This window comes from Fundulus heteroclitus, chromosome 10 (assembly GCF_011125445.2).
Source record: "Fundulus heteroclitus isolate FHET01 chromosome 10, MU-UCD_Fhet_4.1, whole genome shotgun sequence".
Lineage (NCBI taxonomy): Eukaryota > Metazoa > Chordata > Actinopteri > Cyprinodontiformes > Fundulidae > Fundulus > Fundulus heteroclitus.
Window position 1 is genome coordinate 21,916,130 of NC_046370.1, and position 17,461 is coordinate 21,933,590.

At 41.2% G+C, this 17,461-nt stretch overlaps 1 protein-coding gene across 1 annotated transcript; it reads right to left on the reverse strand.

Moving 5' to 3' along the window:
* Positions 1–12,175: 12,175 nt before the first annotated feature.
* On the reverse strand, positions 12,176–16,629 carry mrpl27 (mitochondrial ribosomal protein L27). The gene is made up of 4 exons (XM_012855945.3): positions 16,518–16,629; positions 16,151–16,279; positions 14,268–14,335; positions 12,176–12,727 (listed from the first exon to the last, which is right to left on the reverse strand). The coding sequence occupies exons 1-4, from the start codon at positions 16,621–16,623 to the stop codon at positions 12,521–12,523; spliced, it is 510 nt and encodes a 169-aa protein (XP_012711399.2). The 5' UTR covers positions 16,624–16,629; the 3' UTR covers positions 12,176–12,520.
* Positions 16,630–17,461: the final 832 nt, after the last annotated feature.

A 17,461-nucleotide genomic window follows, 5' to 3' on the forward strand; every position in this document is an offset into this window, starting at 1 on the left:
AGTAATCAAGTGTTTGGAACAAGAAACAATAAGTCTTTGAAATCACTGTGGAGGAATCTTGGCCCACTATTCTTTACAGAATTGTCCTAATTCAGCTGCCTTTGCTTTCGAGCATGACTTTAATGTCATGTCACAGCTCACTTGGATTTACTAAAAGCCCTACATTCTAAGGATTTTCTGGTCAAAAGCAGAGTTAGGGTTAAGGCATCACTTTTTTTGCTTTAAAACTCTCCAGTGGATGCCAGTTTTGTTTAGTCTCGTTCTGAGTCTTAAACATCAACCTTAACCAGAGCAAGTGAGAGCTTTGTATGTTTTGGGTTATCAATGGACTCCTGGAGTAATTTTGGTAGGTCGGCCACTCCTTGGAATGATTCTCCATTGTAGATCTATATTTATTGATAATTCTCACTGTGGTCCAGTTCAGTCCCAAATCCATTGTTTCCAATCTGTTTTTAAATGCCTTTCAGATCATGGCATTGTGTTTTTTATTTTTCTTGGATAAACTAGCCTACATCATGTCATAAGACAGGTTCTATTTATTGAGTTCTTGATTCAACAGCTCAGACACTAAACAAGCACGGATGTGGCCAGCTAAACCAAAACAACAAAAATGTTAACAGTAACTAATTACAACGAAGTTAGCTATAAAGCTGGTTTAATAAGTCCTCTTTCTTTAGGAAATGGAATCATAATTTAAATGCTTTTTGTATATTACTCAGATCGTCTTTGATTTTAGAATTTGTTTAATGATCTGAAACATTTCAAGGTGACTTAAAGAGTCTCAACCTGTTTCTTTCCTAGATATAGCTATTTACTGAGCTTTTACTGCCACTAACTGTCTGTGCTCTCTTTCATCGTTCCTGACCTGAAAACCGGCTCAGAGCTGGTCTACTCCACTGTGTTTCTTTCTTAGACGCAGCCACCTGTGGAGCTAGTCCGCCATTATCCTCTCTAACATACAACGTATTCCTGGACCAGTGTTTCTTTGTTATTTTTGTGCCTCTGCTCTGTCTTTTCTAACCCCAGAGGTGGGCAGATTTCGATGAAAAGAGAATGTCGAATAAAAAAAAATTTAAACCATAAAGCTTCCAAACCAAAGTCCAAATTAACATAGAGGCCCAAGGGTACACCGGAAAACCTATAGAGGGTGACTTGAAGGTGCCAGGTCCAGCGGCAAAGCTCTGGTGGCAGATCCAGACGTCATATAGCTCAGTGTGTTCTTAAGACTCAAGCAGCGACCAGGACTCTGAAGACTTGACAATAGGCTCCAGATGATAGCACTGAAAGAGATGTTGCACTCTGATGACAAAAACAATGATGGTGTCACTGGAGATAAAGGAAATGGGGAGGTTGATGAACAAAGTTCTCATAGCAGTGGCTTTGGAAATGTGCAATCTGTTGATGCTTTTGTAAAAACCTTCTCTCTGTGTGCACTTCCAGCAACTTCCACTAGGGTTTGCAAAAGACTCAGCTTTAACGTACCCAGGTTTCATGTTCTTTTCCCACAGAATGGGGGCAGGAGGCTCACCCTCTCTGTCTACATGGCTTTAATATTTACTCGCTGGTTAATCTACGAAATAGGATCGTTTTAAAAAAAAAGCCTAAAGACTGTTTCCTTGTAGATCGAGTGGAAAGCAAAGACTTGTTTGAAAAACTAGATGATGCACACAGGGAAGAAACACTGACTGTACAGATAAACTGAGGGTAGTTTCCTTTTTTCTTGCTTCTGGCTCCAACAGAGGCTCCTGCCATGAATTCAGATCTGCTGACTGTCATCTTGGCTTCAGGTGAGTCATTTGTCTTATTCTCGGAATCCTCGACACATTTCTGTGGACAAGATACATGTGAGGCGAGAACAAAATCATACAGGTACTTTCTGGGTCATTTAGTGCACAGATCTTGCTTTAGGCATGAAATAGTAAATGAGACTTGATCAATGAGCTCAGACAGATGATGGTGATGATGATGATATTTTTTTAGAAAAAAGTTGCAGCCGGATTTTACTTTGTTTGTTTAGTTTCCATACAGCCTTTAATGGTTGCCAGAAATTACTCTTCAAAAACTTTGAAGCCTAAATTAGTAATATTACAATCTGCATCCTCAGTGGATTTTATTTATCTCTGCTTAATGATCATATAAAATCTAGCTCTTTAACTGGAATATTTTCAAAACATTGATATTTTTCCAAATTAGGGTTTACTGGATAACATTTGTTTTTAGGCGTGCAATTGGGCATTGGAACATTCTTGAAACAATTCGTTCTGTCTTCATGTCTAATACTTCTGAGATAAGGATTCTGTTGCCTATATTTGCAAAACACAAAATTTGCTTAGCCTATTACTACCAAATGAACTATGTAGAGGTAAATCTGATGCATTAAAAAAATCTAAAATATTATAGTGGTTCAAGTGAATGTTGATTTATTTTTCAACTGCCTTTCTATTTCATTAAAAAGCTACTCTGGCTTTGACAGAGATCACATTAGCTGTTTTACATGGAAGATCACTGGTAATGATCTACTAAGTGTCACTACTTGTGGCAAAAACTGCTGATTTTGTGCTGTTCATAGAGAACATTAAATAAGTTTAAAATGTTTTAAAATGGTGTTCCCAGAAACCGCAATCACATTTTTTTGGGGAATGGTTGTTTTAGCTAATCTGAATCTATCTAAAAAATATAATATTAAGCAAATATTAATAAATGTCAAAAGATTAACTCGGCCGCCACCCAGGAACTACTACAATAACTTTAGCAGTCACAAGGCTCTGTTGACCTTAATGTCGCTCCTGACCGATACTGCAGGAAGCAGGAATTTCAACTAGAGGACTTTCAACCAGAACCTATCACATAGTGTATAAAAGATGATGGCAAACCACTTATCTCAAGAAAGTGTGACAAAGTTTAATTACAGTAAAGCCACAATGGTTAAAATCTTTAAAATCTTGGCCTTAACCTTAAACACCATTGACTACTAACAACCATTGCATTTACAAGATTTAAGACAGCAAAAACACTTTAGCATAAGCTTTAGCGATTGTGTGTGTACTTCTGTGGACTGACTTTGTATATATATATATATATATATATATATATATATATATATATATATATATATATATATAAATATAAATAATAGTGAAAAAAGCATTAGCTGCTTTACATGGAAGAATCAAAGTAGTCAAAAACTGATGAGGCTATTTGTTTATAACCAGAGTTCGGACCGCTCTTTGATTATCAGCCTACCAGCAGAAAAAGATTTGCACAAAACAAATTGCAAAAGTAAACACAACAAAAAGGAAACCTTTAATACGGACACAGTTTACTTACAATAAGGTGGAAAATAGCCCAGATTTATGATATTTTAAAACTAATAGCCTCGGCAACTTTTCTTGCTGTCATATGCTCCAACCTGTATCGGCTGCTCGGGGAGCGTTTGCATCTACAAGTCATAAGTGCTATTTGAGTTGTGAACATGGTGCGGAAATAAAGCATGTAGGATCTCTGACACACCTGTGAAATCCACCAACAACAATCATAGCAGCATCGGAGTTAAGCTTGGCATCCCAATCCAGATGGACTGAACCACGTGCACCTATTGTTTCTGCTGAAGCCGCCTCACTGTCTTTCTCCTTGATCTCAGGGTCGTGTGCAGTCTTCTGCTTGGGGATACTGATGCTGGTGGTGGCGCTCTACAGAAAAGATCTTCTTTGTTGCAGATTCAGGCCCCACAGAACGCAGGAGCATGCAGTAAGAGTTAACACCGACCACACGTAACGTTGCATTTGAGTCTGCAATGAGAAGCAAAGCTAAATCAGGCAGGAAGAAAAATTAAAACCTCACAAGGAGATCTGTGTTGCTTTGAGATCACGGAAGCAGAGTGTTGAGGTGCCCGGGGAAGCAGAGACAAAACATATCAATAACTTGGACACCACGAGACAAGGCAATCACTGCATCTCAGCTGTAGCAAGATTAAATACCTCTAAAAGGCATGAAAAGACAAACAGTAGAAGAAATAAATCCGGCCATTAAAAAAATAAATACTTAGAAACCACAACAACTCTGTTCCCTTTTTATTTGACAGAATAATACATATTTAAAATATGTCTTTGGTCCATGAAAAGGAGGATACATTAGACAGGTCTGAACACAAGGGAACATTAATGACCGTATTAAGCACCCAGAATGAATGGTCTCATTAGTAATTTGGTACACATGCAGACCAAGAGTAATAAATCATCAAGCATTGGCTTCTCTGGCACGTATGGCGTCTCGTTAGTCAACTGGACCATTCCTTTCAACTTGTTGCTTTTTATATTGTCACTTAGTGGATTTCAGAAGGTCTCAACAAAACGTCTCATGTTAATTTAGGGTCAAGATAATGAAAATCAAAACAGCAGGCTGTTTGAAATGTGTGCTGTTTATCTGATATATGCATTCTGCAGATGTTGACCTCAGCAAAAATATACTTAAACCAATTTGGCTCTATTATATTATTGTAAACTCACAGTGGGTATGACCTTTGTTCCCAGAATTCCCTGCCCCATTACAGCAGTAGAGGTTCTCTTATCGGCATCGCCCACAATGGGCACGGCGCTGCCATCAATCAGAGAACGATTGGGCCGCAGGTAAGATGTTTCGCTGAGGATTTTGCATGTGTGGATGCTGAAAGGTAAAACGTTCTCTGATCGTGCTTGTGCCTCTGCTGGGACCTCAGCTTCCTGGAGCGCTGTTTATCATCGGAAAGCCAAATGACTACCACCTGACAGGCCCACTGCCGCGGCTGCCGTCTTATGAGAGCGTACGGAAGAAGGACCGTCAGAGGCAGATCCACAGTATGATTGCCCAGCGCTTTGGCCTCAGGGGCAGCCATGATGAGGTACGCCCCAAAGTCCACCGGTTCTCCACCAGCAAACAATCAGTGGTCTCTTTATTAGGCATGCCAGTGGAAAGGGCTTCTTAATGGAGCAGGTTTAAGGCTGCACGCCTCGGGAACAGGTCTAATTATTAGCAAATATTAATGAATGTCAAAAGAGAGCTATCAGTCACTCAGCCGCCACCCAGGGACTACTACAATAACTTTAGCAGTCACAAGGCTCTGTTGACCTTTATGTCAGTCTGGACCGATACTGCTGGAAGTGGAGATTTCAACCAGATGACTTTTAACATGGTATATAAAATATGATGGCAAACCACTTACCTCAAAAAAGTGTGGCAGAGTTTAATTACAGCAAAGCCACAACGGTTAAAATGCATGGCCTTAAACTTAAACACCATTGACTATTAACAACCATTGCATTTACAAGATAGCAAAAAACCTTTAGCATAAGCTTGAGCGATTGTGTGTGCACTTCTGTGGACAAAACTGACTTTTATATCTATATTAAAAAAATAATAATTGTGAAAATAGTGTGAAAATACTGCACCAGGTCCTGTGTATATCATCTGCGTACATCCTGAGTGTCTGTCTAAAAAAGAAATTTCACCACGGTAACATGTGGTGACAATAAAGATTCTTGATTTTGATTCTTGGGTGGGTGTAAAGCAAGAACAGATCATCGCCTATTTTCAAAATGGCTGTCATTGGCATGTGGTCAGTCCGTTTTTTTAGCAAGCTGTCTGAAATACAGGAATTGAAAGATGTTGCACTCAAGATCGTCTGCTTGAGAGAACAGTGGATCTCTGGACGAGCGGAAATCTGAATCTCTCTCTGGGACTTGGTCCTTGGTTCTGACATGTAGGCCTGGTTGTACGGGACAGTTAGATGGCATAGAAGATGCTATCTTAGCACAACCAATGCACATCAGTCGAATATAACATCAAATCAGTTAAATGGCAGCAGCGCAATGCACATAGGCGTCTGGATGTTCTGAAAACAACTTTCTAAGCATTGGGATAAAAGGAGATTTTAGTGACTTTGGTTGCCATTGCTGCCAGACTGATGCCGTATACTGCATTCACAGTATCTGAGAAACTGCTAACCTGCAGGGATTTTTCAGGTTTAGGGAGACCATTGTAAGCAGAAGGATATATCCACTTAATCACACGAGTGAATGAAAATGTCTTGAGGTCAGAGGTGATTGAGCAGAATGGTTTGAGATGATAGAGAGGTAACGGTGGCTCAGATTATCACTGGTTACGGCAAAGACACACCTAGAGGTTAGAAAATCGAGCTTTCGACCCGGAGGTCCCGGGTTCAGATCCCACAGACTGGCACTCTAGGTCCATGAGCAAGACCCTTAGCCCCAGAATGCTCCCCCGGTGGCACACAGTGACAGCCCACTGCTTCCCAAGGGATGGGTAGGAACATGAAAACGGATTTCTCCAGCTATATGCCTATACTTGATCACAGGTTTGGTCTGCTTTTAACAAAGCTGTGTAGAAAAATTTGTACTAATAAATGAAGATAGGAAATGTTTTAGGGTTCTCTACCCTTGGCCAATTTAAGCATCAAATCATTAGTAATGACTTCTCTGGAAGGATGATAGTAGTAATACTGTATGTTTGTAGATTTTGCATGTAACTTTTATTTTGTTCTGTTCTATTCCAGCTACCGCCGGCATACGAGGAAACATTTTACCCCGCCCTACAGGCGTCTCCAACCAATATCCAGTCTGTGGACGTTCACCTGTCCATACATACCTATGATGAATCCCCACACATGCGTCCAGAAGCACGTGGCGCAGCCGCTCGGAGTTCAGCCTCTTCCCTGTGCACGTCTCCAAGTTTCAGGATTCTGTCTCCCTGATGGGCAAAATCCCCGTGCAAGACGTTTCTACTGTTGCAGGCACCCTAGCGACACCAAGAGAAGGGCTTCTGTAAAATGAAATAACGGTTCTCTTAGTCAGAGCTGCTGGGAAATCTGTTTGAATCTTGGGTTATTCACATGTTAATGACTCTGACTCAAGCCTGGCATACCGCCGGCCGGAGAATGACATCTATTCACTTATGTGAAGGGTGACACAATACTAGTCTGAAAGACACACAGAGGCTTTCAAAAGTGCACACACCATTGTTGAAGATACCAGGTTTTAGTAAAGTTAAAAAAAACAACATGATGGATCATTTGAAAAATGTGTCTGCCTTCACTGTAACAAAGACTCTGCACAACTCAACTGAAAAAAAAAAAACAAGCAGGTGTACTGAATAAAAACAGAAATAAGAATAATCGGCAGTATTACCTTTTGTTCACATTTCAACATTCAGTGTTCTTAGTTGCACCATTAGCATCAGTTAGAGTGAATCAGCGGTCCTTGTAGGATTTGCTTGACATTTACATTCATCGGGTAAAGCGATGGGTTTTCAGAGAAGGTGGAAAGACTTAAAATAATTTTAATATTACAAAGGTATCAGTCAGGAGAAGACTACAAAAGAAAAGTGACACCAGTGTCCTGTAATCTTGATATTTCTGTGGTAGGGCTGAAAGAAAGAAGCCACAAAACATCATACCCTGTGATCGGAAACCACGTGTGCATTAAGTGCAGTTGTGAACTTTCCTTTCTACTAACTGCTTTAAGGTTTGTTAGTGGTATAGCAAAACGGAAGCAACTGAAATGACAGCAATGTGGTACGCCCTGTGAAGTCCTGAGTCAGGGTCAGCAGATGCTAAAGTGCATAGCACAGAGATCTTCATGAAACGAGTTTCTGTGGCCTATCAGCTTTGTCCAAGGCAAACATCACCAGGTCCAAAGCAAAGCCCTGGATACAGTGGTGTAAGGCGTGCTGGGACTCTTGTCTGAGTATTTGGACTCGGCCACTTGGTCCCAGTGAAAGGAATTTTTAATGCTGGGACAATTCCATGGAAATCGTTTGGGGATGACCGCCTCCATGACTGGGCACCAGTGCATGAAGCAATCCATAGACTCGGATGAGCAAGTATGGTGTGGAAAAACTTGACTGTCTTGCACAGTCTGACCTCAACCCAAAAGCACACATTTGGGCGGAAATTAGTAGAATAGAGACTGAAAGCAAGGTACTCTTGTCCAACATCAGTGTCTGACCTCACATATGCACTTCAGGAAGAATTTCCATACACACGCTGTTAAATCTCGTTGAAAGAAAGGGGGAGTCCTTCTAACAGCAAAGGGCGGGCCAACTTGATACTAAACCACTTTGTTCATCTACTCGTTCTTGCCTTAATCTGCATCAACCTCTTTCCAGATGGATGGAGCTCAAATTCACCATGATGTTGTCGACATCTTTCGCCTTTTTGTGTGAATCACACACCTGTTAGGACAGGTTATTTGGTACCAACATTTTACCGGCCAATTCTACTATTTGTTTGATCCTGCTTTTGTCTCCCGCTGACGTGTTACTGACCCAGGGGATCAAACCAAATGGATCACACATATTCTATCATAGAAATATAGAAAATGGTCATCGGCTATTTAAACACGTCAAGGCAATGTAATTTGCAGAAGAAATGCAATCGATGTGCTTCTTTTGCTGACGTGATCAGAATTTAAAGTTACCAGGTATTCTTGACGCTGAACCATGTTGCTCAAATCTATGCGTCTAAAAGCGAGTGATCCAATAGTTTTGGCCACATAGTGCATTGTGAGAATAAGAGACAAGTTAACTTTGATTGTTTTCTGAGTTTCACAACCATTCACACGCATTAATCTTATTCTTATTAAAGCCACTTTTACGCACAAACCTGGATGACTGAATCCGCACTGACATGCTCCACATAAACTCACTGACAAACGGAAAATAAACCCAACAGAATGCCTTTAACTGCAAGAAACCTTACTGTCTAGACACAAGGAGGCAAAGCTGAGCGATGATGTCGCAGGCTGTTGCCATAGCATTTAACAGTCACTCAAAACAGATCATCAAGGTCACCAGAAACAGGCAGAGCCTTGAATTTAGGGGGTCAGATGCGTTCATATTGTTGGTTTACGTGAAGACTAGTGGCTGTGTCATGTCCGGCAGATGCAAAAGGCGTAATGCCAGAAGCTTTGGGTTTATGACAATGTGAATGTTCCTGTTCGGGGTCATTGCTTTGCCAGTTAATCATCACCTGCGTTCGCTGTCCGAACACAGGTAACGGCGTCAGCAAGTCCAGCTGAGAAAAGCTGGTAAAAAGCAAAGGGAAGGTTTTGGAGTGGCCTAGTTAAAGCCTGATCTTAAATCTGATCAAGACCCCGTGGCATGACTTTAAACATGCTGTTCATGCTGGAAAACCCTCCAACGTAACTGAACTGAAAGGATTCTGCAAAGACGAGGGGAGTCAGTTTCTCAATAACGTCTTATAATCGGTTATTGTTAACCAAGGACGGCGGCGATACCAGCCTGAGGATCTGAAGGATTGAAGAGTGACAAAAAAAAAAAAAAAAGCAAGAGCAAGGAACTTGTCTTCACAGCTCTGAATGTTGGCCCTGCTGAACAGCGCTGTGGGCTTCCAGGCCTGTGGAGCACCCACCATGAAGACGTGGCCCATGAGCATACTCACTCTGCAAACTCTGCTATTCATTCGATCAGATATTATAATTTAAGGGGTTTCAACATGTGCGTCTTCATTTACATTTTCTTCCCGACCATCTGGACGCTGTTTTGGTTTCTTCATCAGTGAGAGGAACAAGTCCCAATGATTCTACCCTGAACATTCACTAGGGGTTTGTCCAAGAGCCTGCGAAAGGTTTAACAATAACTCCCATTTTGCAAAGCAGGTTGATGTGTAATGTTTAAATGCTGGCTCACTTAGAACGTGATGCGATGCCTGTTTAAATATTGATAGGAGTTATAAAGCATTTACTTGATTAGCCAAGTCAAGTCAAAACATCCACACCGGGATTTGGTTTCTATTTTACTCCCCTCACCTGTTATTTCCCTAGTGATAACATAAAAGCGAAGATTCAGAACGTTTTCTGAGTTAAGGATCCACTCTGTTGTTAATGAATGTACGAAATGAAAGTTACTGCGTAGAACATAAATCGTCTGAGTTAAATCCAGCTCGGCACGAGTAACGCCTTGAGTTATGCAGACAGGTAAACCTAAATCGAGCTTTTACCATGTTCTCTCCTGCAGATGTGTTTCCGGATTTTTTTCTCTTCCAATGGGTTCAGGTGGATGTCTGAACAAAACACCTCGCTACTTAGAAGATGTTAAGTTTTTTTATCCTCCAAACCACAGAGGAAACAGACTGTACGGGCATGTCATAAGAGCTGTTGTCAAAGCATGTGGACTCTGTCTTCATGCAAATGCAGCACGAAAAGCCGGTCTGGTAAGGTCTCGCTAGCCGAAACTGCAGCGCTGTGGACTCATTGGTAACTGGTGAAGAGGGGGAAATACGGCGGAGCAGAGTTACTCTTTAACCAGCAGGGTCAAACGTTCACCACGGGAAACACAAACCACACACACCGACTGAAGGTACATCCAGTGCCTTGCAATAGTACACATAGCAGTTTGTCCCGTTTTGGCCAGTAGTAACCACAATTTGTAACATATCTTAGTGTTTTTTTCTCTAATACGACAATACAAAGAAGTTCATAGTTGTCAATCATGGCTTTCAAAAACATTTTTTTTTTTACATACAAGTTCAAATCAGAAACACGCAGTGTGAATTCATTCCTATGAGTGAATACTTTGTAGAAGTTCCCTTTGCTGTATTCCTTGCAAGTCTTTTAAGGCATGTTTTCAGCCTGGACTTTGCGGCCTTCTAAACCATAAACTTGCTTTCATGTAAATCAGTCCATCACAGCTCAGGCTGTATTTTAAGGATTATTGTTCTGTTAGAAGGTGAACTTATACCATGGCCCATTTGTAACATTTGAACTGCCCCCCCCCCCCAGGACTTCCTGGTACTCAGCTTGATCATCGCCCCTTAGCTTTCTTGTCCTTGACATCATGCCCCACATTTCACTGTAGGCTTGTTGTATTCAGAACTTATTTTCCATCACACTGTGAATTCAAATTTTAATTTTTTTTTTAAGCTGGGAAGTACCCCATCTTCCACATTTGCTGCATCCTCTACATGATTAGCAACAAGGTTTAAGCAGAAATTATGTCTTTATTGCCACAGTTCCATGATGGAAGCCAGATTTTTGAAGTCCGCTGTTGTCAGAGTCTCCCTCCTGAGCAGTGGATCTCTGCAGCTCCTCACTTCTCTGATTAATGCTGCGCTTGCTCAGCCTGTCAGTTTAGGTGGCTGAGCATTTATATCTTGGTTTGCAGCTGTTCCGAATGCTTTCCACTTGCCGATCACAGGTTGAACAGATGTTTAATGCTTGAAGGGAAAAAAAACAACTTTAAACCCTAAATCGGTCAGTGGTATGAACGTTAGGCTTATCTGTACCAGTAAAATATACTGTTGTTTGACAGAGCAGGGCTGAATAGCAATGGAGATCAAGTTAATAACTAAAAAAATCAAAAACAAATTTGAGCTCCTATTTACAGTTTTCAGTGCTGACTGTGGGGAATCAAAGTGACCTACAAAATTTCCACAAATTTAGCCCACGTCACACTCCTCACATCCATCATTCCTTTCTCTTTCATGACATTCTACCTCCCTGCTTTACACCAAGCGTCCCCCACACTCCCTCTGCATACCAGCAGATAACTGCAGCTCATTATCTCCTGTTCTTAGTGAAGGCTTCTTCAGTCAAAACATAATTCGATCAATAAGCGGTTTCTGCTTTCACTCATCCACCGAAGAATGATTAAAGTCTGGAGAACGGTTTCAAAAAACCTAGCTTCATAAACCTGTTTCCAGTTAACTGTGCAGGGGAGGAATGTGCGACACCTACTGGCCGGTGTTGGTAATTTAACTTTCTGAGCATCAGCGTTTGACCGTGGATTTCGCTAACGACAGCCCCATAACACACATTTTAGACAACATATAGTTAAATGAATGAGGCGCTAACCTTAAATAGCAGATCTGGTGTGATTTAAAGGGAACTGCAGTAGATTTTAAGCATTACTTGTCCTTTAATGGGCTGTTCAGTCCTCAAAGAAAAATAAGCACGGTGAAGGAATCAAATTATTACTATTGATAGTGCGACACCTGGTGGCCAAAGGAAACCATAACTAGTAGCACTCTGATAAATGCTCAAATAAAAACTTGTTCTCAAACACCTGGTTTTTTACTCACAAGAGGCAACATAAGCCACCAGAGGCAAACTGCAGTGACTTAAACATGCCCCCCCCCCCCAACACACACACAAAAAAACATTCAACATTAGGATTTTTATATATAAAACTTTATTAGAGCAGACCAAATATGGGCATTGACCTTAAACTGAAGAGAAATCTGGATTAAATATCACATCTCACTAATCCGTCTAATGCCTAATATGCTGCGTTTTTCTGAAACTATAATAAATACATCCCCGACAGGCTCATTTTTAATGAGAAGCGGTTCTGAATGCAACAGGAAACCTGTAAAAGCATCACTGATTAGAGGTTCGCTCAGCATTTCCAGCCGTCAGTATAATCCAACGGGATGTAAGAAGCCCAGAGTCACCGACTTCTCTGGCATTGTTCCTGAAAAAGAGAAAAGAGTCCCCACCGGGCTCCGACTCCCTCAGACCAGGTCCACCAGCTTGAATCTGCCCTCCTGTTTCACGGGCAGCACGCTGATGAAGGTCTTGTAGAGCACGGCTCCTCGGGGCAGCTTGGTGATGACGCTGGTGGCCTCGGGGCTTCGGGGCGCTGGGATGTAGACCTCCTTGGTGAACCTGACGAAGCCGTCCTCCAGCGCATACAGGGTGTTGTTGGTACCCATGCCCACCTGCAGGACGGGGAGGGATTAGAAAATACTGAGGACATCAAACTAGGGCTGAACGATTTTGGAAAATAATCTAATTGCGATTTTTTTTCTTAATATTGCGATTTAATGCGATTTTTTTTCCCAGTTTAATTTATCATGTCTTTTTAAAGATATACAAACAACAAATAATTTTGTTTCCTCGCTGTGCAGATAAGGTGCTAAAAGACCCACAGCATCTAAACTCAGAGCAGAAATGATTGTGTTCTGCCTACAATATATTTCAACCAAAATTGCAATTTTGACTTTTCTCTGCATTAACCACAAGCAACAAAAATGCTCTCTTAAAAAAGATGTTTGTAAAGGACTATTCAAAACAAGAACTTTTAATGTTTCTGTTGATCAGAATATTATTCAAGAGAACAGCTTTTAATTTAATTGGACATCAATCCTTGTTGAACATAAAGTCCAACCTTAATTGTTCAGCCCTACATCAAACTGTTTCCACCTTGTAATGACATCCAGTAGGAGGAAAGCGTCTAAATGAAGCGATCGGGGCCCGTGGTTCCTGCTATGCCACCTTTCATAGCGCCCCAGCTGAGGGCCTCATTACAAGTGTTGCACCAACAAATGAACTTTCTAGACTCTGCATCATTTCCTCTGAAGCTACTTCCTGTGCAGCGACCAACAGCGATTCTCAGGAAAAAACAAGTCGCTGTAAGAAAAAGATTTGGCAGCTTTCAGGTTAATGTTTAGACTTTAAGAACAAATGAAGCCCAAATCAACTTTTTTTTTACTCAGAAAATATTTAAATGGGACCTTAAAGGTACCATCTTTATATTACTGTGCAAATCTTGCCATGTTTGTGTAGACCTGTTAAATTCTGCAACATTTGGCCTAAAATCATCTTAATACTGACCTTTATGGGTTGAAACGTTGCTACAGCACGTCTACGTCGGTTTATCGACCAGCCCTAACCCATCCTGTCTTCCAGCGACTCGGCAGCGCCGGCTTTGGGCATCGCCGAGTCAGCGCCTTGAGCCGGCACCTCCAACTAAGGAGGCTGAGGCCCGCTGGGCTCCACAAAGCTTTCCTCAACCTCGGGTGACGAGGGAGGTGTGAATGAAACACTCCGCTTCAAAAGACCGATCCGTGTTTAAACCAACAGATGTCGACCCCGTCACTTCCCCTCTTCCTGACAACAACCCCACTTAACTCCCAGCAACTCCCCAAACTTAGCCCCGTTCCTCAGAGTCTCTTGGAACCGCTCACTCTGGTAGCTTTTTAAAAAAAAAAGAAATAAATAAAAATGGGTCTGCGAGTGGGTTATGGTTTTTCTTCGGGGTGAGTTACACTTTAGATCTTAAATCATTATAGCCTTAAAGGAATTAACCCACCTAATAACTTGCATTTATCCTGTTGTGATGGAGCTGGTAGTTCATAACGGAGCAAGAATCTCTTATTTTAATTGCACATCAATTGCTCTTTGTTTTTTTATATCTAAGGCTGGATTAATATTAAATATCCACATCAACATCCCCTGAAGAAGAAAAAGGTTACTCACGTGTCCTCCGGGGTGATACCTCATCTCCCTCTGTGTGGCGAGGATGTTCCCAGCATGGACGAAGTCGCCTTAAGGACAGAAGCAGGGAAAAAAATCAGCGCACCACACCGACGTGGGATCCTGTGAGAAAGACCGCTGGAAACGCGGAGCTTAACGAACGTCACGGATCCACCGCAAAATGCAGCAAAACCTTTGAACACGTGCAAGTGGTCAAACCAATCTGGCTCCTCCCCCGATCAGGTGTTTCCACTTTGAAAATGACACCCACAGTGAGAGGGCATGTGGGACACGGCGGTCAGATGGTGTCATGCGACGCTTGTCATTACACTTGGAAGAGATTATAAACTAAATATAAGAAGTAAATTATTCCTTTGGGCCATAAAAGCGTACACAGTATTGCCAAAACTATACAGGTTTCACACGCACCGCTTCTACGAAAGTCTATGGAAGAACGAGCTGGAAGTGGAAGCTGGTGACAATCCAGCCACCGTAAAAACAATAAATAAAATAAAATAAAGTGACAGGAGCTAAGCAGACAGTGAGAGATGAATGCGGTACAATCTGAAAAAAAAAGCGCCGTGCCCTGCAGTGCACATCTGAACAGTTTGTTTACACTTGACTGCAGGCATGACGCTGCTGCTGCACGCTCTTCATTTGCTGTAACAAGCCATACATTGCAGTCCTCAAGAATTTGAATAAATTTGAATCTAAAAACGAGAAATGGTCAGATGTTGCATAAGTAAAGTTTTTCCACCTGAGCTGAATGTCCCAAAGTAAATATAGGTCTACCTTATATAGGGCTGGACAATCTAGAACAAAAACCCCAAACAACCATAAAATAGAAATCCTATTGGATCGATATCGATAATTATCAACAAATTCTAAACTTTTCTTTAAGTGCAGCCCTGGTCATTTTATGCTGTTGCTTAGCAACCTATTTTTAGTTACAGACACACAAACACTAAATTCAAACTCAACTCTTTAGTCAACCAACTTTTTTGTATTTAAAAAAGAAAAAAAAACAAACATGTGCTCTCTGAACTCTTTGAAGGGGGCGGGGCTTGTGACGGAGCAGCTAAAATGCACAAGGACAGAAAGCTGTTATTCTACTGAACTTTTTATCAACCGTTTTCTATCATTGCTATAGGTCTATCAAGCAATGATTATATATATATATATATATATATATATATATATATATATATATATATATATATATATATATATATATATATATAGATATATAGATAGATAGATAGATAGATAGATAGATAATCATTGTCCAGCCCTAACCTCATAAATAATAAATGCTAAGAAATAACCCCCCCTCCACCAAAAACATATGACCCAGCTTTCCAGCAGCGTTTAAACACACCGTGTAGGCACATATCTGAAGTCTCAAAGCTTTTGTAAAGCGCTTTACGCTTTTTTTTTTTTTTTTTTTGTATTTGTGCGTGGATGTGAGCATTCATTTGCAAGTACCCAAAGTTACACACAAAACGTCTTTTGTGGTTTAAAAACCATGCTTTGCACATACAATTCCCCAAAGCTACACACAAATCAGGTTTACACAGGTTACAAATCCAGTATTACACATATATATATTTTGAGAGCATTTTCTCTCTGTACCGTCCTTTGGGACGGACTAGAGCTGAGAGACTGCGAACCAGGTCTTCTCGTCCATCATCAGCGTCAGACCTCTCAAAAGTCCCTTCTGCAGCTGCAGAGGTTGCCCAGCCTTCATGCCGGACCCCACGGACCAAGATAGGGAGGGACCTTACTCAGGTTAATGAGCGTTAAAAGGGCAGTGACCCCATACTGTTGGCACTATAATGTAGGCGCGACCGGACAGAAGGTGCATTTTAAAAAGGGGGGAATATTACCATCTTGTTTCTTGAAGCCAAACCTCCGGCCAGGACTCTTCCCTCCGAGGTTCTTCGAGCTGCCTCCGGACTTCTTCGACGCAAACCTCGACGACTCCAGCAGACAGGAATGACTGGGAGCCAGCAGACCTAAATAAAACAAACAGCAAGGCAGACGTGTTTCTGGAAGGTTGCACGGTGCAGTAACCCTTTAACTCGATTGGGTTTCACCGACTGTCCCAGCGGCAGCTACCTAGCTAGTTTAGCTAACAGGAAGCTGCGCTCGGGGCAAAGCTAACACCAGCGCGCGGCTCTAGAGACGGCTCGCTTTCTCGCTATGATGAAAACCCGCTCGAGCTGATAGAATTTACATGAAACTGGTTCATACTTGCTCGGGATTTTAGCATCAAGGACGCCAGCGCCGCCATTTTGAACGATGTCACCCAGTACGCAACATCCGACGCGTCATATCCGCATCCTGCTGCTGCGTTCATGTTCCTCTGAGAGCATAAGAAATGGCGCGGAACATTTATATTTGTTTATTATTATATATTTTTAATAAAAATGAGAATCTTGAATTTATTTAACAAGTGATGACCCACTTAACTGAATTCAATGGTTCTTAACTGACTGTACCGGCTTATCTGCTTTTGCAGAAACTAAGTTTTTATTTGGAGTTCTGACCATAAATGCATATAAAGTTGTTGGAGCAATGACAGGTTCAGTAGTCTGTGTTCTGAAGATGACAGGATATCTATGCGATGAAAGAGGATAGTACCACCGATTTACAAAAAAAAGGTTTCAGTCTATGAAATATTGGTTCTGTGGCTAAGTGTATGAGAGCAGACACCAGGATGGGTGTCAAGGTGTTTTATGTAATGTTCATGCTGTCATTTAAAAAAAAAATGATGCAACCGACATAAAAAACCCACAATACATTAGACAAGACTACTTTGGTATTCTATTCTTTGTATGCACATGCACAATTAGTTTCTAATTCTTAGCAGTAGTGTAACAGCTGATGCGTTCACATCCCTTAATAGCTTCGCATTCTACCCAATAATTAGCATCTTTATAAACAGCATGACTGTTACACATCTGTATAGATTTCTTCCACAGGTGATGTTCAAATTGTTATATTTGAATTCTACTTAATCACGTTTCTGCTATTGTTTTAAATGTTATCCCTACAAAGCATGTTGTTATTGACTGATTTGTTTTCACTAAAAGTTGGCTGTATACTACAATAATGTAATTACAATGCAGGATTGTTTTTGCTATATATCAAACATCATTCCATCATTCCATCATTCACGATTTTTTACAAAGCTG

Bases quoted from the DNA above. Each gene is read 5' to 3' on its own strand.
- mrpl27 (XM_012855945.3), bottom strand. From the start codon at position 16,623: ATGAACGCAGCAGCAGGATGCGGATATGACGCGTCGGATGTTGCGTAC. The intron at 16,280-16,517 runs GTATGAACCAGT...TGTTTTATTTAG, and splicing joins GATGCTAAAATCCCGAGCAA to GTCTGCTGGCTCCCAGTCAT. The intron at 12,728-14,267 runs GTGAGTAACCTT...CCCGTCCTGCAG, and splicing joins GGTATCACCCCGGAGGACAC to GTGGGCATGGGTACCAACAA.